This window comes from Aulonocara sp. 'chitande type north' Nkhata Bay, linkage group LG7 (assembly GCF_057382095.1).
Source record: "Aulonocara sp. 'chitande type north' Nkhata Bay isolate Kocher_YH1m ecotype deep benthic linkage group LG7, A_spYH_male_GT1.1, whole genome shotgun sequence".
Lineage (NCBI taxonomy): Eukaryota > Metazoa > Chordata > Actinopteri > Cichliformes > Cichlidae > Aulonocara > Aulonocara sp. 'chitande type north' Nkhata Bay.
The window spans coordinates 56,691,774-56,713,713 of NC_141350.1; the positions used below are offsets into that span (position 1 = coordinate 56,691,774).

The following is a 21,940-nucleotide window of genomic DNA, read 5'->3' on the forward strand; positions in this document are numbered from 1 at the left end:
ACTACTGTTGGAGTCAAATTGTTAAATGTTGCCATTATTGTACTTAAATTTGTAAGGCTTGGTTCAAACTATATGGTCAAAGACATTACTTTGTTTCTGACTCTCTCCCCAGCGTGTTGGTGGAGGAGGCTATAGTCTTTTATAGGAGCACATCCTATGTGAGGGTTCTGTTTTCTTGTTTAGTAAACTTCCTGCCTTTATGACCCTATTGTGGACAGGAGGTCACACCAACGCACCCCCAGACACAAACTCACACTCTCACGTGCACATCCATACACATACATACACATACACACCTAGTGCCTGACACCATAGGGGGATTTTTACAATGAGTGTTTGTGAAACTGTGTGTCACAGAAATAAAAGGCTGCTGTGGGGTGATTGTTCTTCGAAGTGGTCTTACACCGAGGGCAGAAGGGCTGCTCTGAGATCCTTCCCTTGCTAGCATGTGAAAAACTGGTTGAGGTGTTCATCTTGCTTCGTTATCGGGAATAAGTCTCTAAACCAGTGGGGCTGTGGAAGCGCAGACCCAACAACTACAGCTAATGTACCTGAGTTTTTCAGACACTGAATAATGATGTCTTGCTGTGTTTGATGACCAAATATCAAAGCAAATCAAAAATCTATAAATAGAACAGGTTTCATTAGGGAACATTTAGGATACCCCACGTTAAAAACAAAGAATAATAGATGCATGGCTAACACATATGTGCAAATAAATCAAACAGTACAGTAGTGTGTGGACTAGCAAGTAGATTAGACTAAAGTAAAAATATTTTAGAGAAGAGCACAGTTTTCTGTGTGCTTTTAAACAATTCAAATACAGCTGTTGGAACCATAGAACAAAAACAGCTGTGCCAAACTCTGTTAACTATCAAGTGTAACTGTTCTCCTTATTCAGAATGGGTTCTGTAAATGTTTAAACTATTGGATCTTTTTCAGAGCCTTCTCAAAGACAGTCAAAAATCTAAAATGGAAAGACTTCTGGCTTGCTGAACAGGAGGCTATTCCCTAACAGTGGAGCTAACAGTACAGTCGAATCCCAAGTGTTAAGGACATAAATGAAGAAACAAAACTTGTAATATTTATAATGTCTTTGTTCAACAGTCAGACTTCAAAGCAACAATCCACATTTAGAGATAAATATGATAAATAAGGATATTACATTTTTTTAAACTTAACTTTTCATGGTGTGAACAAAGAACCAAACAGACCATTTAAAGTGAAAGTTCTGTTATGTAGTGTTAATATGGTGAATGTTTGTATTAAACATGGTCTAAAGTTAGTGTATTGATCCCCAGCTCCTCCACTCCATGTGTCACCATATTTTTGGATACACCAGAGTGCGAGTGTGTGTGTGAATGTTAGATAAGAAGCACTTAGGCATAGAAGAAGAAAAAAGAGTGCAGTATGAATGCGTGTCTGCTTTGGTGAATAAGACCTGTAATATAAAGTGCTGAAAGTGAATAGTAAGGTGCTATATAAGTACCCGTCCATTTAGCATTTTGCTAAATTAATCACCGCTATGCCCTTTTATGTATACGTGTAGCTTTATTGCTGTTTTGCATAAAACTGCAGTTATATATTTTTGCAGTATTTCAACAAACCTCAGAAGAGAAATAAACAAGTGTTTCAAAATGTCAAAAAATATGACATTTAAAAAATGTAAAAAAAATTATAATTGTGTTTTTTCTTTTCAGGCTTACTTTCGTCAGGGTGTTGCCCTACAGTACCTGGGTCGTCATGCCGATGCCCTGGCAGCGTTCGCTTCCGGCCTCGCCCAAGACCCCAAGAGTCTCCAGCTGCTTGTTGGTATGGTGGAGGCTGCCATGAAGTCGCCTCTAAGAGGTGGGCATGTCTAACACCGGACTTCATTCCGCCTTTCTCTCACTGTGCCAACACATCTGAAACAACATGACTCACATTTACAAGGGGAGAAACAAACAAAAGAACATCATAAGCAGAAAACTACAATTTTGTGCTGGAAAACTTGTAGGCAAGGAAAGTTAGATGTATGCACTAGGGAAACTGCCAAGTTATTACTTTTCTTTTATTCTTTTATTCAGTAGCCCTCCTCCGGGACTAGGATGTGAAAAAAAATAAAAAGATCCCTCTGATGATTCAGGCCGCACAAAGAAAGGGATGCATGTTTGATACGAGAGATGAGAGATATATAGAGAAAAGAGAGATTCAGAAAATGCATAAAACAAGCATCTTAGATAGAACGGAAAGAGAAACGTGGAGATAAAAGGTAGTCATCGCCAGCTTCCACTTGTGGAAGTAAAGGAATGACTCTCATCCATTCCTGCTTCAGATGAATCTTCTTGACAATGAAGTGACAGGTGTCACATCTACTGCCAATTATAAAGACTGTTGTTGTCTGGTGTCTCCCACAGTCATATTTATTTACATTCAGGTACAGCGAGTGAGTGAGTGAGTGAGCAAGTTACAGTATTAATGCTGTCAACATAGCATTATTGAAGCCATCTAAGTTAAGGAAGGTAAAAAATGAATAGGTATATATGACATGGTATGATTTTTCTGAGACATAGGCAGGATTCACATGTTGTTTCAGCTCTTGACTGTGGGTGTGCCTTATATTTAGGCTGGAGCAGAACACAACCTAACAGATTAAAGGAGTAAGGATTAGCCAATCTAGCTGCCTTTTATAAATTTGCTTATACAACAACAGCATAACAGGGTGATGATTCTCTGAAGTGACCAACAACTAGATACAAGTTATGTTTACATGTCATAACATAATTTGATTGACAGGCAGCAGCACTGGTGTATTTGAATAAATACGATTTGATTGTTGAAGCTGAACTTTCCTTCAGTTCTTGAACCCTCAAGAAATATAGCTTTGTTAGGCAAAATCTTTGTAACACAAAGAATTACACAATTGTTACTGTAAAGTGATTGTTGAATTTAGTACAATAATGCACTATGAAAAAATGTAATGTGATTACAGTGATTGTAAGGTAGAGTACTCCTAAAGCCCAGACAAAATGGGAGGATTGTGTCAGAAAGAGCATCTGGTATAAAATCTGTGCCAAAGCAAAAGCAGGAAAACCAACCATCTGTCCAAATATCCATCCATTATCCTTACTGTTTGGAAGCTGTAGCCCCAGCTGACTTAGCCAACATGTTTTTGGACTATGGCAAAAAAACATGCAAAGTCTACACAGACAGACCCCAGGCAACTTTTTCTCTGTATCTACTGTACAATATAAAGCGCCTTGAGGCGACTTTTGTTGTGATTTGGCGCTATATGAATAAAATTGAATTGAAAATTGAATTGAATTGAACTAGGACCTTCTTCCTTGTTGTGGGTAGCATTGCTACCCACTGTACCGCTGTGTCGGCCCACAAAAAATTTGGACCTGTCCAGTTGTAGTTGCACTATAGACCTCCACATGTCCAGCATGCATACAAATAAACAACAGAGTCGTGTTTAAACAGGCTTGTAGCAGGCAAAATACAGTAACACAGATTGTCATAAATAGGAAACTTGGTGGCTTTATGACTTGATAGCTTTATATGGACCAAACTGCAATTAAAAAAGGCTATAGGGGAGAATTTTTTTTTTTTTTTTTTAATTAAAGCCAGTAAAATAGAAAAATAATTCTCTGCCATAAAGGGATGCATCATCTTTACTTTTAAACCCCAAACTGTAGATACTGAGCAAGACGGTTATGAAAAAATGTAATTTGATACACAAATAGAGCTGTGGGATAAATGAGCACATTAGCCTCCGAGAAATGTAGTAGAGCAGAATTATAATGTATATGTACTTTGTTACATTCCATTTCTATTGGTGTTGAATTTTGTGGGTTTTTGATTAAGTTAAAGGTACACTTCAGCGCCGAGATTACATTTTAGACAGATCGTAAACTGCAGCTTCTTTAATTGCAGACAGCACATTGCCAGCGGCTGAAGCGGGCCACAGAGGTGGAATGCTAATTTTAAGGCCAAATACTAATTTCTAGAAATAATGACTGACATTTGAAAGATTTCAGTGGGTGTACACACTTCTGAAGCACAGAAAACTTATTATGTGTTCTGATTAATTCCTGATTATGTCCTCTTCCAGATTTAGGAAGTTCACAAACATCCTTAAATTAAAGCGCTGTGGACACTGAAGGGTCTAGGTTAGTTTTATCATTATGTTTATTCACATGAATTTGCTTCTCGCAGGGTTCATGATGAAATATTTACAAGGTAGATTCTCATGTGTCATTGATCTAACCACCCCACAGTTCACAGTGTACTTTTATGTGTAGGTCTCAACAGCACACAAAGATGAAGGAAAAGTACAAACAATCAAGAATGGTTTGCAGGCTAGAATTTGCACTGGATTATGTTGTTTTGCCCTTCAGCTGTATCTGAATTAGAGCTGGGCATTTGCATGTGTTCTTGCACCAGCCAACCTCCCTTCATCTTATTTCCCTTTGAGGTCCAACTTGTGTATCCAGTGGGGTTGAGCACAAGGCTATTGATAATGGACTTTATTATCATGTTTCAAATTAGAAATTTACAACAGAAAACAAAAGACATTGTTTCAAAGTTTAAGCAGTAGCGCTGCCAGAAGAATGGAGTAGATGGAAAACAAAAAATGCACATTTTGAAAATGATGACAGTATGTTTGAATCAGTGGCAGCAGCAAACAGTATATCATAACTGAGTCCAGCCTGGACTACAGCAAAGCTCTCCCGCAGGTCTGTTGCACTGCAGGAGGTTGTTCTCCCACCCAAGGGCAGCACCCTTCAAAACTTGATCTCTTATAATCTTCAAAGCAAGCCTCCAAGTAAAATTGAGTTGCAATGCTTGAGTAAGCAGTAGGCAGGGCAACATGTTGGACCATAGAGAATGTCAGTATAGTGTGCAGTACACACACACTAAGGAGCTGCATTGTTATCAGCATGAAAGAGTAGGAGGCTCCTCTGTCTTTCTAGGCCTCTAGGGTAGACAATTGTAACAGAACGCTATCTACTAGGTCCTCCTCAGATTAGCCTGATAAACAAAACTTTTCAGTTTGACAAAGCAGAATGAAAGACTCGAAAAATGCAAATGGCAACTGCTACAGTTCATCTCAAATACTACAAAATATGACTTTTGACACAAGATAACTGTTTTGTTTTGTTTTGTTTTTTGGGGGGTTGGGAGGGGGTATTGAACTTGGAATAGATATATTTGTTTTTGTAAAAATATTTCAGTTAGTCCCTTTCAGCAGCAGCAATTTCAATTACATACTTTGTTATGGGTGAATGTGGATTTTTTTTCCTCCTAGATGTTCCACAAGCAATCGTTTTCCAATTTAGGGATTGTTTAATTGCATAGAACCCCAAAGAGTTGCGATCAACTTGAATAACAATAGCTTTACTTCATGTCTGCTCTGTGTGTCTGCTTCATTATGATATTCACATAGTGAAGGAGACACACGCGCGCCTGCTTGCACACAGAGTTGAACACAAAGCTGAGATGTGCTGCAATCTTTCCAAAACATGGAACATGGAACTTAAGTCCTTTATGTCTTTAAATAGAAAACTGTTGTTTGAGGCTACATACATTTAGCTTAAATTATATGAAAATGTCATCTGTGAAGCAGAATTTTGTAGATGTAGTTGTCATCAGATAGCAGATGCATATTTTTGTGTGTTTGCTCTGAGACTATAACATAGTAGCAAAAGGATATAAGATTCTGTGCTGTTTAACTTCAGACTTTTCTGAAGTTACACAGCACTTACAGAGCAATATAGACTTTAAAGTGTGCTTACATAAGCTTAAAATGGGTCATGCCAGACCTAATGAGGCTTTACCAGCATTGCTTGTAAGTGTGGGTGCATTTTATCGCTTATTAATTTAAGTCTCTACTTGTAAGAGTAAGTGTGATATTACTTCTTAAAAGTTGCATAGTGTTGCTTTGAAAGTGTGCACGAGCACAAACACAGAAGTTCCAGGGCTTCTGCTTTTATTTTACTTTCTGTGTAGAAAAAGAGCCAGGGCAGGTGTAGTGTTCTTTCTGTATCAGCAGGATGCTACAGTCCCACAGCCGAATGCCACAGGGCCAAGGAAGTTTTCAGGCCACACACTCAGTATCTTGTCCAATGGCGCTTAAGAATGGTCATATTAATGTTTGTAACACATAAAATGATAAATAATTGAATTTTCTTAAATCACCTGTGTGTTTTTGTCTATCTGTCACATCTTCACAGACACACTTGAGCCCACCTACCAGCAGCTGCAGAAGATGAAGCTAGACAAGAGTCCGTTTGTGGTTGTCTCCGTCATCGGCCAGGAGCTACTGACACATGGTTTCCATGGAGCCTCAGCTGTAGTTCTGGAGGCAGGGCTGAAGATTGGCACGTGCTCACTAAAGCTGCGTGGATCCGTCTACTCTGCCCTTAGTTCTGCATACTGGTCTTTAGGTAATATAGAGAAGAGTATGGCCTACATGCAACAGGACCTGGAGGTGACCAAGACTCTAGGTATGGAAAACTTGAAAGTAGTAGTTTATGGTGTGTTGAAAAACGGTTACAGTGTAGGTAAAATTCGTCTTCCACAGGTGACCAGTCAGGGGAATGTCGAGCTCATGGGAACCTCGGCTCTGCCCTTTTCTCCAAAAGCAATTACAGAGAAGCACTGGCCAATCACAGAAACCAGTTAGTACTGGCCATGAAGCTCAAGGACAGAGAAGTAAGTTTGCATGCATGTATTCATAAGACACATTAGACATACACCCACTTCATCTTGGTTTAAATGTGTTTTGCTTCTGAAGGAAGCAGGTTAGAAATAACAGTCCAATTGCTGTGTAGCAAAGTGGATATTAACATGGTTCTTGACATTACATTAACAACAGGTTATTTGTCTAAAGAGCTTCATTCTTAAGGAGAACATTTAGTATGCTGCTCATTGAAAAAAAGACATTGATGAAAGTAATTATTTTTTAAAGTGAGAAAAGAATATAAGATGTATATTGACATCTAATACCAAATGACATCTAATACTATTTGATGACCTTGTCTCTAAAGGAAACAACCAGCTGGTGTAAATCTTTTTTTAAGACGGGTGATAAATTAAGAAAAACAAATAAAAAGCTGAAATGTCATCAGACAGAACCTGTGGATAAGTACTTTTGCTCCCCAAAAGAGCTCCTCATATGTACCATTTACCTGTATTCAACAAAAACATGATTTGACAACGCAATTCAGACCAAAAGCATATTATAAGCAGAAATCAGCCAAACGTCTGGTACCAAAAAGACTTATCCCTTGTCTACAGAATGACTGTTCACATTCATATAGGGAGTTTAGTTTCACAGTCTATTGTTCAGCTCTAGGTGGAACTCTAATGATGACAATAAAAAGAAATTTTCATACTATCCATTTTCTACCGCTTTTCTGGGTTTGGATCTCGGAGGCAGCAGTATAGGCATAAAGTCTCAAACTTCATTCATGTCAACCACCTCTTCCAACCAATGACTCAGTCATTGCTTCCAATTCATCCAGGGAGACACCGGATGTGTCACGGCACTGAGTCTGCAACCCAGTATTTAGTTTCAGACTCTGGAATTATATTTTTTGATTATTGTTGTTGCTGGTTTTGGTTATCTTTATTTCTTATGTTCTTAGTGACTGTAGTCCTTCCTCCCTTAGTCTCTATCTCAGCCTGTGTTTAGTCTCTGTTCCCATGTCTACTCTGTGCTGTGCCCATGTCCCACGTTTCATGTCTAGTCCCCCTTGTTTCTATGTTCTCTATGTGTCCCCAGTCACTGTGTTAAGCTTGCATTTCGGTCCGTGTGTTTCCTGTTTGATTTTGATAGTTCCTTGTCCTGTGTTCAGTGTACTCAGTTTTGCTTCCTCCCCATCTCGTTACGTCAGATTAGTCCCAGTGTTGTGTTTCCTTTCTGTTTCCCATTCCCTCATTACTCCCTGTGTTTTCCTCTGCCCATTGTCGCGTCATACCCTCTCTGTGCTGCTCCTGGTCTCCGTGTTTGTTTTCTCGTCAGCTCCTACTTTTTTAGTTTCTTTGTTTTCTAGTTTCTGGTCTCCTGAGTTCCTAGTTTCCTAGCTCCCGGTTATTATGTTTTGTTTCTTAGATCTAGTATTCAAGTTTTCCTAGTGAATAAAGCTGCCACTTTAAGTTACCTTTTCGCGTTCGAGTCCTGCACCTGGGTCCCACATCCTGCCTGCCACAGCACAGCCATGACCAAGGCTGGACTGGGACAAAAAATCGGCCCGGGCATTTTGACTAGAGACCGGCCCACCAGGATAAAGATTGAAAATGTGACGTCATTCAGGGATAAAACCGCAAAGGATTCTGGGAACTTGTGGCAAGAGGTACTAGCGCACGCAGGCTTTCAATTGAACTCAGTTACACAGCGATAAAAAGAAACCCAAAAAATGGCAAGAAGCTGTTGTATTATTATTAACTGCAATAGCCGGTCGCATGACAGCCACAGGAAGTCGACGGGTAAAGAGATCGGTTTTTTTTTTTTTTAATCGGATTACGTCGTTGAAGTGAAAATTTTTAAGCCATGTTTCCGAAGTAAGAGCCGATGGATGGTCTGGATATACCAAATATAACGTCTCAGAACACTCCAGCTCACATGTTAGTCTGTTCCAAGCATTCCCACAAAGGTCAGAGTTTTGTAGTAGTTAATACGTCATTTTTCTTAACATAATTGGTGATATAGGTTACAAGCAAGTCTGGCGCTGAACAGAAATTGTCGCGCTATGCTCCTTTATTTATTGTGCATAAATAGTGAATTATTCTGACACAATATTGCGTTTCGCTTCTGTTATAACCATGGTACACTGACAAAAACATATACTTTTATTCACAGGATAAAACAGTTGTTTTGTATCACTAATTGTCCATTGCGATTACAATATACAATATTATTGTCACTGCTACATTTCTGTAATGCTACTGTAACCGGTTTCTGCTTCATCCCGCTGCAACAGTTCGGCCCAAACAGACTCCTCGACTCTGCGTTGTGTAGTGTTTTTAAAAAGACAAGGAGTCTCTGATCGATCGTTGCCACTTTATTTCCTAAATGGAAACAACGGTGTATTATCAGTGCACAGGCTCGCCATACACCACTCCGCACAGCACACTCTCGTATGGCTACGGCAGACTGGCAGCGATTACTGCAGCAATATTACAATTTCTAATATACAATAAAATAACAGCAACAACAAATGATGTACCTGAATGGAAACAACGGTGTATTATCAGTGCACAGGCTCGCCACACACCACTCCGCACAGCACACTACGGCAGAACATCTCATTAGCATTCCGCTTTAGCATACAGTTTCACACATTAATAAACAAATGAAAAGTACATAAAACTGGTGTTGGACATGTGTCCACTAAGCACTTATTACACTCGGTGCTCGTCAGCTAATCAAACATGTTTTATGTGTCTGTACTACTTAGCTATATTGTGTGCGGAACAATACAACTCACCTCTCGTATGGCTCGTACGGCAGACTGGCAGCGATTACTGCAGCCAGCCACACCGAGAGGGGGGCGCTGTTTCCCCATTACACTGATATTTGTGGCAAGTGGAATAATACCACATAAACACTGTTACACTACCAGAAATTATTTCCACTACTAATTAATTACCGTTGAGCTTAAAGGTCCTATTAATAAACTGTTAATGAATGTGTATTTATGAAGACGATTTGTGAGACTGGTAAATTTATGATATGTACAATAGTCTTTCGTTCTACACGGTGCATTTCAAGGTCCTGTACCCATCCGTCGGTAAACTGTACCTGGGCTTGTTGCAGTGACCTGAAGTTACTAAAGTTCATGAGTGTATGCACTCACTCCAAGAAGTGTATAATTATAAATCTGAGCGTGGTGAAAGTTGGGCAGCACGCTGACGTCTTTTGTCCACTCTTTCACTCCTTTGATTTTTTCCTCGTATCTTTTCTTTGTCTTTTCGTCGAGTCTGTCTTTGTACGGACCGGCATTATTCTCCTTTTGTTTTGTACATTCCTTTTTTGTGCGGCAAAGAAAAAAAAAAGAAGGTATTGGAACCGGAGAATGAACGTTTTGCGGTGCTGCAAATGTTTGCATTTGATGCGGTACTTGGATTGTTTTGCCACGAGTTCCCGGCATGCAATGCGCGAAAATCACGTGATTGCTAAAGAAGGGGGAGGGTGCAGCCAGCCTCCTCGGCTGTAATTGGTCCAGCCCAGAGTCGATCATGACCAATTGGCCAATCCAACACCTTTCATTATATATATACCCTTCCTAAAAAAAAAATTTAAAAAAAAACCATCGGCCCATAAAAACAAAAAATCGCCAGCGGCCCACCGGGCAAATGCCCGGTATGCCCGATGGCCAGTCCAGCTATGGCCATGACAGGATGAGCCTGAGCCTGGTTTTGCCTAAGGTTTTAAGGTTTCTTCCTGTTAAAAGGGAGTTTTTCCTTCCCGGTGTCACCAAGTGCTTGCTCATACAGGTCATTTGATATCTGTATTATTGTAGGGTCTTTACCTTACAGTATAAAGCGCCTCAAGGCAACTGTTGTTGTGATTTGGTACTGTCACCAACCTAAAATCACATTTAATAAAGAAAAGGCATGCAGATATTTATCTCTGTTCAACTTTCTCCCTGACATAAGAGATTCTGTCTAATCAATTAATTTTTCAGTGATGATGCATCCGTGCAGTGACTGCATGTTATGTAATGCAATGATTTGTTGATTTGTTCTTTGGGAGCTTAACTTAGAATATTTTAAATATATTTCATATTTTAGAGTGATGGCTGATCAAGTATATAATGTACAATAAGAACAACTTTAATTACATATAATCATCTTGCGAGAAATTACATTGTCATAAAAATGTATTGAAACCAAAGAACAAACTTCAAATTTGCTCTTATACATTCACTTGTTTTGACTTATACTCTTATCTTCTGTAACTTTTCCTGGAAAGCAGTTTTTCATTATGCCAGTCCAAAGCTAAACACCTCACATTTCTCCTGAAACACTTTGGACAGTTGTGAAAACCGTAGTTAATTAAATTGTTTTTACAGATTAGATTTCGGACCACTTTACGTCTAAAAGCACAAAGTAAAGCTGTCAGGTTGTTGGTGTGTGTTTCCCTACGTTTAACTTTCATATGTTTGTGAGAGTGTGTACATACAAATGTGTATATGTGTGCTGGTGAGTGTGCAACATGGAGTCATGGCAGATGTATTTATGGCTCACTGGATTTCATATGTAGTTGAATCTTATGAGTTGTGCTTGTGGCTCATTTTAAGGAATATTTTATTGGTGTTTTAATATTGTAGGATAAATCTAAACAACCATACTGATCACTGGTTTCTTTACACTGTATAGAAGACAGTTCTGGTAGCAACTAGATTAGTAAATATTTGAGCTTTTGTCTGATTTGATTTACATTTCTGTCATTATGCTGTTTTTCCTTTCACTGTTTTCTTCCAGTTTATTCATGTCTTTTTTTCTTTTGTGTACTCAGGAAAATAATATAATTTGTTAACGTCATGGTCTGTAGATTTTGTTAGGCCAATGAGGACTTCTACTTATTGTTATTTGTTGACTTTTTAGTTTGCTTTTCACTCTTATTCTTCAGCTCTCATTTTGATTACTATTTGGAAGAGTTTCATTATAGCTTTCTTTCAGTGATTATTCTAGCATTCTAAGTTCTGGGTTTTCTGGTAATTATGGGTTAAGCAGTCTTGTAGTTTTATATTTGATGTTTTAGATGGATGTACCCTCCATTGCAGTCCTCTATGTTGCGTGTTAAGCTACATACACACTGAAAGTGATGTGTGGACCAGCAACTGTGGGGAGTGTAACTGCTGGTGAAGGAAGTACAGTTACCTACAGGTGAGCAACTGAATAAGATGCTAACAAATTTAAACTAAGACCACAGCAATATGCTAATGACCAAAGCTATCAGAAGTAGATTTTTGGGTCTGTGTGAGGGGAGCCTTATTCATTTGATCCTACATTGTCACCATGATTGCCAAACCTCCAAAATGGCAAACAACTTCATGTAACGTGGTTACATGTGTAGCCCTCATTTACTCAATACCATTAAATAAATGGGCTTTGGGTTCTTTTTCTAGTGTACTCTCGTACGATGTTTTAAATTAACTTCTCTTTTGTTTCTGGGATCAATGAAGCTTATTCCTTAACAGTAGCACTACACGCGAAAATTAACACTAGTGTCTATAGTGCAGTAAATCATGTCATACACCATGTAAAGTAGAGCATTGCAACCCTCCTTTAATTTACCAAACAATGAAAACAAGAAAATAATAAAATGGCAGAGTTCAGTATTCAGGCAAACCAAAAACACACACAGCAATTTACCCACTGTACACAGAATCTCCACACATACAGTGTAAACCACCAGTGATAAAACAATTATAGTCCCAAACTAAACCTAAAGCCGGCAGAGATAAACCCTACGTTGCAGGCCTGTATTGCTCCAGTATAAATCCAAAACGATCTCCCAACCGGAAGTTCTTCACTCAACGAGCAAAAAATAAATAAACTCAGTACCTTGTGAAACGTGCAATTCCCACCAGCTTAATCCAGGTAACAAGTTGTCTTCAGCTCCGTCAGAAACACTCCGCTCTGAATGCAGTAGCACAAAGATGAGGAAGGTCCGTGATCTCCACGTGCTCCACAAGCTACCTGTTTTAGCTTCCCACGTTGCCAGAGGTACTCTGAGTGACGCGGGCACTCAGAGTGACTATCTGGGGTGTGTCCGTCGTTATCCAGTTCGGTAACGATCCTCTGCAGCTTGTTACGTTCCACAACTATAGCGAAACGGCAGCCTACAGTAGTCCTTATTAGCGAAACGGCAGCCTACAGTAGTCCTTATTAGCGAACGGCTGGGTTAGCCTCACTTTAACTTAAGATAAGATAGAACTTTATTAATCCCTCGGGTGGGTTCCTCTGGGAAATTCGACTTCCAAAAAGCACAGCAACGACCGAAGTTACAGTTACAGAATTGTTTTATATATATATATATATATATATATATATATAGAGGCCAACTCCAAGCCCATAGCACAAGTCACCATCAAGTGTGGGATCTACCAAGGAGATGCTCTGTCCCCACTGCTGTTCTGCATAGGCCTGAACCCCCTCAGTGAGATCATTAACAAGACTGGCTACGGATACCGACTACGGAACGGAGCAGTTGTCAGCCACCTCCTGTACATGGATGACATCAAGCTGTATGCCAAGAGTGAACGAGACATCGATTCACTGATCCACACTACCAGGCTATACAGCAATGACATTGGAATGTCGTTCGGACTGGAGAAGTGTAGTCGGATGGTAACAAAGAGAGGGAAGGTAGTCAGAACTGAGGGGATTGAACTACCAGAAGGCAACATTGCAGACATAGAGGACAGTTACAAGTACTTGGGGATCCCGCAGGCGAATGGGAACCATGAAGAGGCCGCTAGAAAAGCTGCAACCACCAAGTACCTGCAGAGGGTCAGGCAAGTCCTGAGGAGTCAGCTGAATGGTAAGAACAAGATCCGGGCCATCAACACGTACGCCCTGCCCGTGATCAGGTACCCTGCTGGGGTAATAGGCTGGCCAAAGGAGGAGATAGAAGCCACTGACATAAAGACAAGAAAGCTCCTTACCATGCATGGAGGGTTTCACCCCAAGTCCAGCACCCTGAGGCTGTACGCTAAGCGGAAGGAAGGGGGCCGGGGACTGGTGAGTGTCAGCACCACAGTCCAGGATGAGACAACGAACATCCAAGAATACATTGGGAAGATGGCCCCAACTGACCGAGTGCTCAGTGAATACCTCAGGCAGCAGAAACCCAAGAAAGAGGAGGGAGACGAGGAACCATCATGGAAGGACAGAGCCCTGCACGGTATGTACCACCGGCAGATAGAGGAGGTGGCTGATATCCAGAAATCCTACCAGTGGCTGGACAAAGCTGGACTGAAAGACAGCACAGAGGCACTAATCATGGCAGCACAAGAACAAGCTCTGAGCACAAGATCCATAGAGGCTGGGGTCTATCACACCAGGCAAGACCCCAGGTGCAGGCTGTGTAAAGATGCCCCAGAGACAATCCAGCACATAACAGCAGGGTGCAAGATGCTAGCAGGCAAGGCATACATGGAACGCCATAACCAAGTGGCCGGCATAGTGTACAGGAACATCTGTGCGGAGTATAACCTGGAAGTCCCGAGGTCAAAATGGGAGATGCCCCCAAGGGTGGTGGAGAATGACCGAGCTAAGATCCTGTGGGACTTCCAGATACAGACGGACAAAATGGTGGTGGCTAACCAACCGGACATAGTGGTGGTAGACAAACAGAAGAAGACGGCCGTAGTGATCGATGTAGCGGTTCCGAATGACAGCAATATCAGGAAGAAGGAACACGAGAAGCTGGAGAAATACCAAGGGCTCAGAGAAGAGCTCGAGAGGATGTGGAGGGTGAAGGTAACGGTGGTCCCCGTGGTAATCGGAGCACTAGGTGCGGTGACTCCCAAGATAGGCGAGTGGCTCCAGCAGATCCCGGGAACAACATCGGAGATCTCTGTCCAGAAGAGCGCAGTCCTGGGAACAGCTAAGATACTGCGCAGGACCCTCAAGCTCCCAGGCCTCTGGTAGAGGACCCGAGCTTGAAGGATAAACCGCCCGCAGGGGCGTGCTGGGTGTTTTTTTTATATATATATATATATATATATATATATATATATATATATATATATATATATATATATATATATATATATATATATACACACACACACACACATATATAAATACAGAGACAAATATAAATAAAATATACAAAGGGGATAAATAGAATAAATAGGAATAAAAAATAAAAATACAAGTGAATTGCACATTTCAAGTATTGAGTCTATTGCACTGTTGACTATTTACAAAAAGTATTGCACAAGGTATTGTACAGTGAGGTGAAGAGGCACTACAGCTTAGTTGTTCCCCCCTCCTTTGTCCTCCTGTTTCCCCTCCCTCTCCCCTCCAGAGAGGAGTTAAACAGTTTGATGGCGTGTGGGACAAAGGAGTTTTTAAGTCTGTTAGTTCTTGTCTTGGGGAGAAGCAACCTGTCACTGAACAGACTCTTCTGATTGTTTATGGCCGTGTGCAGAGGATGCCCAGCATTGTTCATAATGTCCATCAGTTTCTTTAATGTCCTTTTCTCTGCCACTGTCACCAGAGTGTCCAGCTTCATGCCGACCACAGAGCTAGCCCTCCTGATCAGTTTCTCCAGCCTGGATGAGTCCTTCTTTGCTGTGCTGCTCCCCCAGCACACCACAGCATAGAAAAGTACTCCAGCAACCACCGACTGGTAAAACATCCTCAGGAGCTTCCTGCAGATGTTAAAAGACCTCAGCCTCCTGAGGAAGTACAGTCGGCTTTGGGCTTTTTTATACAGGTGCTCTGTGTTGCATGACCAGTCCAGTTTATTGTCCACCCACAGCCCGAGGTACTTGTACTTGTTGACCACCTCCACCTCCTCCCCCTCTATCTGAACCGGCAGTGGACCTTCTCTGGACCTCCCGAAGTCCACAACCAGTTCCTTAGTCTTTGAGGTGTTGAGTTGCAGGTGGTTTGTGTGACTCCATGCGACAAAGTTCCTCACCAGACTTCTGTACTCCTCTTCCTGATCATCCCAGATACACCCCATGATGGCCGTGTCATCTGCAAACTTCTGAATATGGCATAATTCAGAGTTGTAGCAGAAGTCAGAGGTGTACAGGGTGAAGAGAAGAGGGGACAGCACAGTTCCCTGTGGTGCTCCTGTGCTGCTGACCACAGTGTCAGACGTGATGTCCTTCAGCCTGACGTACTGTGGTCTGTCGGTGAGGTAGTCGGAGATCCAAGCCACCAGGCAGGGGTCCACCTCCATCCTGTTCAGTTTTTCCTGAAGCATACAGGGCCGGATGGTATTAAAGGCACTGGAAAAGTCAAGAAACAGTATCCTGACCGTGCCTTTTCCCCCATCCAGGTGTGAGTGGGCTCTGTGTAGGAGGTACAGGATGGCATCCTCCACTCCGACACCCGCCTTGTATGCAAACTGTAGTGGGTCCTGGGCATGTTGTACCTGTGGTCGGAGGAAGTTGAGGAAGAGCCGCTCTAGAGTCTTCATAAGATGTGACGTCAGTGCCACCGGTCGGAAGTCATTCAGCTCATTGGGCCGGTTCTTTTTGGGGACCGGGACGATGCAGGATGTCTTCCATAGGGCGGGCACTCTCCCCAGTCGCAGACTGAGGTTGAAGAATCGTTGTAGCGGCTCCCCAAGTTCAGCAGCACACACCTTTAGCATCCTAGGACACACCTTGTCTGGGCCTGCTGCCTTTCTGGGGCGAAGCTTCCTCAGTTGCCTCCTGACCTGATCCACTGTGACACTGGGAGATGTTTGGGAGGAGGGGAGGGGGGGAGATGTCTTGCTGCTGAGAGAGGGATTGGAGGAGGGGGGTGTCATGGTGTCAGGAAGGGGGGGAAGCGAGGGAGGCAGGAGAGTGGGGGGAGGACTCTGTAGTGAAGGTGAGGGTGAGGGTGGGGGGGTTGTGGGCTGGTCAAACCTGTTGAAGAAGTTGTTGAGTTCGTTTGCCTTCTCCACAGTCCCCCCCACTGTGCTTTTCTTGGTGTTGTGGCCTGTGATGGTTTTCACACCATTCCAGACCTCCCTCATATTGTTCCTCTCCAACTTCTGCTCCACCTTCCTCCTGTAGGTGTCCTTTGCTTCCCTCAGGCAGCGTTTCACCTCCCGCTGTGCTGCTTTCATCTCCTCCTTCACTTTGCTCCTGAAAGCCTTCTTCTTCATGTTGAGGACAGCTTTGACTTCCTGTGTTACCCACGGTTTGTTATTAGGATAACACCGTACCGTCTTAGCAGGGGCGACTGTGTCCACACAAATGTTGAGGTAGTCTGTAAGACAGTGTGTCGCCCCCTCTATGTCCTCACCATGTGGGCTCAGGAGCACATCCCAGTCTGTGGTGTCATAGCAGTCTCTCAGAGCATCCTCCTTTTCTGGGGTCCATCTCCGGATGGAGCGCGTTGTGACAGGCTGCCTTTGGACGAGGGGTGTGTATTGTGGCTGTAGGTAAACCAGGTTGTGGTCTGACTTCCCTAGTGGGGGGAGGGGGGTGGCTCTGTATGCATCTCTCACATTAGCATACAGTAGGTCAATTGTCCTGTTGCTCCTTGTGGGACAATTCACAAACTGGTGAAAAGCAGCCAGAGTAGAATCCAGTGTGGCATGGTTAAAGTCTCCAGATATAATAATGAAAGCCTCGGGGTTTTAATGCGTGCACAGCCGCAAGAAACAAAGCACACAGTCCAGCAGACTCACGCTGAAACTTTACGTGTTATGTCACTAGCTTACCGACACTGTGACTTATCTGTCCGAAAAGTCAAAACACACTTACTCTTAGCACATAAAAAACAAGCTAACTTCTCCGGATGCTCCGTGTAACTCACGCACCACCGCCCTCTCTTCTCGCGCTCTCGTCTCTTTTTTCCTTTTCCTTCTCCACCCTGTGTTACCTTCACAGACCTTACCCCCGTAGGAAATTACAGTTCTCACAAACAATTCACAAGAAAAGAAAGATAACTTATTTTAAACAATGCAAACATGTTTTTAATCATTTTACATGAACTCTTACCTTTTTAAATATACAAGAAAATTTAAATAAATGAACTCTTTGATATTTATATTCTCAGATTTCACTTATCTTTTACTATTTATGCATCTTTTTTAACCCGGGTTACACATGGTCACATGTCTGCATGCTCAATAGAGAATATCTCTCACTAATTTGTGTTTTAATTAAAATTTACATGACATTAAAGGTACTCTCTGTGTGTTTTTGCAATTTGACACGACTCCTCAGAAATATGGAATTACACTATCTTTAATGTGTAAAAGTCAGCAGGATATTCTACTGCAAAGTTTTATTATATCAGAGTTTCGACCTCTCTAATGGTCTCTGAAGTTCTGCTGGACCCTTGCAGTTGAACACACACTTGAACATGCACACGCAGTCACTTAATAGCGTGTGATTGCATCCTATATTTATCTCATGTGATTTGTCTCTAGGTAAATCTAAAGAGCCTGATTGAACCACTGTCAGTAAAAGAAATGAGGAACAGTTACCAACTTTTCTGAAGAGCTCAGAGCTCAGGAAAGCTTGGATCAAAACCAAACCCTCTTGTTTCTCTTTTTTTGTTGCTTGTGTGTGTGTCTGTCTGGAAGCTGCAAATGCACCATAGACTCCTGCACGTGTATTGTTGACAGACAGTTATCGACCTTCTTCTCCACAGGTGTGCAGCTTAAGGCGACTCGAACACGGTCATCAACAGAAATCCATATCTCCCACTGTGTGTTTGCTCAACTGTGTTATTTGTGTTTATCTGTGTGGTGTGAGAAGCCTTCAATACTGCCTGCTTCCGAACAAAGTGCTCGTCTGCAGAACACTGGCAGGAGCTTTGGTACAGTTACCATTACAGTTATAACATTAATAATAATAACAACAACAATGATAGGTATTTGCATTTGTGCCCTGAACAATAATCAAAATCAGTCTAAAAAATAGTTTAAAAAGGAAAAGATCTTGACAAGGGACAAATAAAGACATTTCCATCAAATCAAGTATGGCATTAGTTCAAGAAGTTGCAGTCCCTGCAGATCAGCAGACCTCAGAAGACATCACCTTCCCAAACCTCCTACATCTGGTTATCAAGCATGCAGGGGAAGCAGTGTCAGCAGTGTCAGCAGTAATCTTTCTCTGTCTTTATTCATCTGTCTTATTCTATTTCCATGCAAAAGATTTAGGCGCCCATCTTCCTACACCTTTGTACTTACATTGTTTTTTTTTCCCGATCTCCACCCATCCAAGCTTTTCTGAAGAGATTTGTTATCCACAATATAAATCTAATCTAATGAGAGGATAATATTGTTTCTTTTATATATATATATATATATATATATATATATATATATATATATATATATATATATATATATATATATATATATATATATAGTGTGTGTATATACATGTACATGTATGTATATATATATAGGCCTTAACCCCCTCAGTGCGATCATTGACAAGACTGGCTATGGATACCGACTACGGAATGGAGCAGTTGTCAGCCACCTCCTGTACATGGATGACATCAAGCTGTATGCCAAGAGTGAACAAGACATCGATTCACTGATCCACACTACCAGGCTATACAGCAATGACATTGGAATGTCGTTCGGACTGGAGAAGTGTAGTCGGATGGTAACAAAGAGAGTCAAGGTAGTCAGAACTGAGGGGATTGAACTACCAGAAGGCAACATTGCAGACATAGAGGACAGTTACAAGTACCTGGGGATCCCGCAAGCGAATGGGAACCATGAAGAGGCCGCTAGGAAAGCTGCAACCACCAAGTACCTGCAGAGGGTCAGGCAAGTCCTGAGGAGTCAGCTGAACGGTAAGAACAAGACAAGGCCATCAACACCTAAGCCCTGCCCGTGATCAGGTACCCTGCTGGGGTAATAGGCTGGCCAAAGGAGATAGAAGCCACTGACATAAAGACAAGAAAACTCCTCACCATGCATGGAGGATTTCACCCCAAGTCCAGCATCCTGAGGCTGTACGCTAAGCGGAAGGAAGGAGGCTGGGGACTGGTGAGTGTCAGCACCACATTCCAGGATGAGACAAGGAACATCCACGAATACATCACGAAGATGGCCCCAACTGACAGCGTGCTCAGTGAATACCTCAGGCAGCAGAAACCCAAGAAAGTGGAGGAAGGTGAGGAACCATCATGGAACGACAGGCCCCTGCACGGTATGTACCACCGGCAGATAGAGGAGGTGGCTGATATCCAGAAATCCTACCAGTGGCTGGACAAAGCTGGACTGAAAGACAGCACAGAGGCATTAATCATGGCAGCACAGGAACAAGCACTGAGCACAAGATCCATAGGGGCTGGGGTCTATCACACCAGGCAAGACCGCAGGTGCAGGCTCTGTAAAGATGCCCCAGAGACAATCCAGCACATAACAGCAGCGTGCAAGATGCTAGCAGGCAAGGCATACAGTACATGGAACGCCATAACCAAGTGGCCGGCATAGTGTACAGGAACATCTGTGCCAAGTATAACCTGGAAGTCCCGGGGACAAAATGGGAGATGCCCCCAAGGGTGATGGAGAATGACCGAGCTAAGATCCTGTGGGACTTGCAGATACAGACGGACAAAATGGTGGTGGCTAACCAACCGGACATAGTGGTGGTAGACAAACAGAAGAAGACGGCCGTAGTGATCGATGTAGCGGTTCCGAATCACAGCAACATCAGAAGAAGGAATACGAGAAGCTCGAGAAATACCAAGGGCTCATAGAAGAGCTCAAGAAGATGTGGAGGATGAAGGTGACGGTGGTCCCAGTGGTAATCGGAGCACTAGGTGCAGTGACTCCCAAGCTAGGCGAGTGGCTCCAGCAGATCCCGGGAACAACATCTGAGATCTCTGTCCAGAAGAGCGCAGTCCTAGGAACAGCTAAGATACTGCGCAGGACCCTCAAGCTCCCAGGCTTGAGGGTCCCGAGCTTGAAGGATTGACTGCCAGCAGGGGCGGCTGGGGAATTTTTTTAATTTTATATATATATATATACAGGGAGTGCAGAATTATTAGGCAAGTTGTATTTTTGAGGAATAATTTTATTATTGAACAACAACCATGTTCTCAATGAACCCAAAAAACTCATTAATATCAAAGCTGAATGTTTTTGGAAGTAGTTTTTAGTTTGTTTTCAGTTTTAGCTATTTTAGGGGGATATCTGTGTGTGCAGGTGACTATTACTGTGCATAATTATTAGGCAACTTAACAAAAAACAAATATATACCCATTTCAATTATTTATTTTTACCAGTGAAACCAATATAACATCTCCACATACACAAATATACATTTCTGACATTCAAAAACAAAACAAAAACAAATCAGCGACCAATATAGCCACCTTTCTTTGCAAGGACACTCAAAAGCCTGCCATCCATGGATTCTGTCAGTGTTTTGATCTGTTCACCATCAACATTGCGTGCAGCAGCAACCACAGCCTCCCAGACACTGTTCAGAGAGGTGTACTGTTTTCCCTCCTTGTAAATCTCACATTTGATGATGGACCACAGGTTCTCAATGGGGTTCAGATCAGGTGAACAAGGTGGCCATGTCATTAGTTTTTCTTCTTTTATACCCTTTCTTGCCAGCCACGCTGTGGAGTACTTGGACGCGTGTGATGGATCATTGTCCTGCATGAAAATCATGTTTTTCTTGAAGGATGCAGACTTCTTCCTGTACCACTGCTTGAAGAAGGTGTCTTCCAGAAACTGGCAGTAGGACTGGGAGTTGAGCTTGACTCCATCCTCAACCCGAAAAGGCCCCACAAGCTCATCTTTGATGATACCAGCCCAAACCAGTACTCCACCTCCGCCTTGCTGGCGTCTGAGTCGGACTGGAGCTCTCTGCCCTTTACCAATCCAGCCACGTGCCCATCCATCTGGCCCATCAAGACTCTCTCTCATTTCATCAGTCCATAAAACCTTAGAAAAACCAGTCTTGAGATATTTCTTGGCCCAGTCTTGACGTTTCAGCTTGTGTGTCTTGTTCAGTGGTGGTCGTCTTTCAGCCTTTCTTACCTTGGCCATGTCTCTAAATATTGCACACCTTGTGCTCTTGGGCACTCCAGTGATGTTGCAGCTCTGAAATATGGTCAAACTGGTGGCAAGTGGCATCTTGGCAGCTGCACGCTTGACTTTTCTCAGTTCATGGGCAGTTATTTTGCGCCTTGGTTTTTCCACATGCTTCTTGCGACCCTGTTGACTATTTTGAATGAAATGCTTGATTGTTCGATGATCATGCTTCAGAAGCTTTGCAAT

General features: G+C 42.3%; 1 protein-coding gene across 4 annotated transcripts in view; it reads left to right on the top strand.

Annotated features, from left to right (window-relative positions):
- The window catches only part of ttc28 (tetratricopeptide repeat domain 28), a 163,909-nt gene that overhangs the window by 84,388 nt on the left and 57,581 nt on the right, over positions 1 to 21,940 (top strand). For all 4 annotated transcript variants that reach the window (XM_086301526.1, XM_086301528.1, XM_086301530.1 and 1 more), the window contains 3 exons: positions 1,701 to 1,848; positions 6,216 to 6,488; positions 6,566 to 6,696. In XM_086301526.1, the coding sequence (XP_086157652.1) occupies positions 1,701 to 1,848; positions 6,216 to 6,488; positions 6,566 to 6,696 (552 nt within the window). The remainder of the gene's footprint in view (positions 1 to 1,700; positions 1,849 to 6,215; positions 6,489 to 6,565; positions 6,697 to 21,940) is intronic.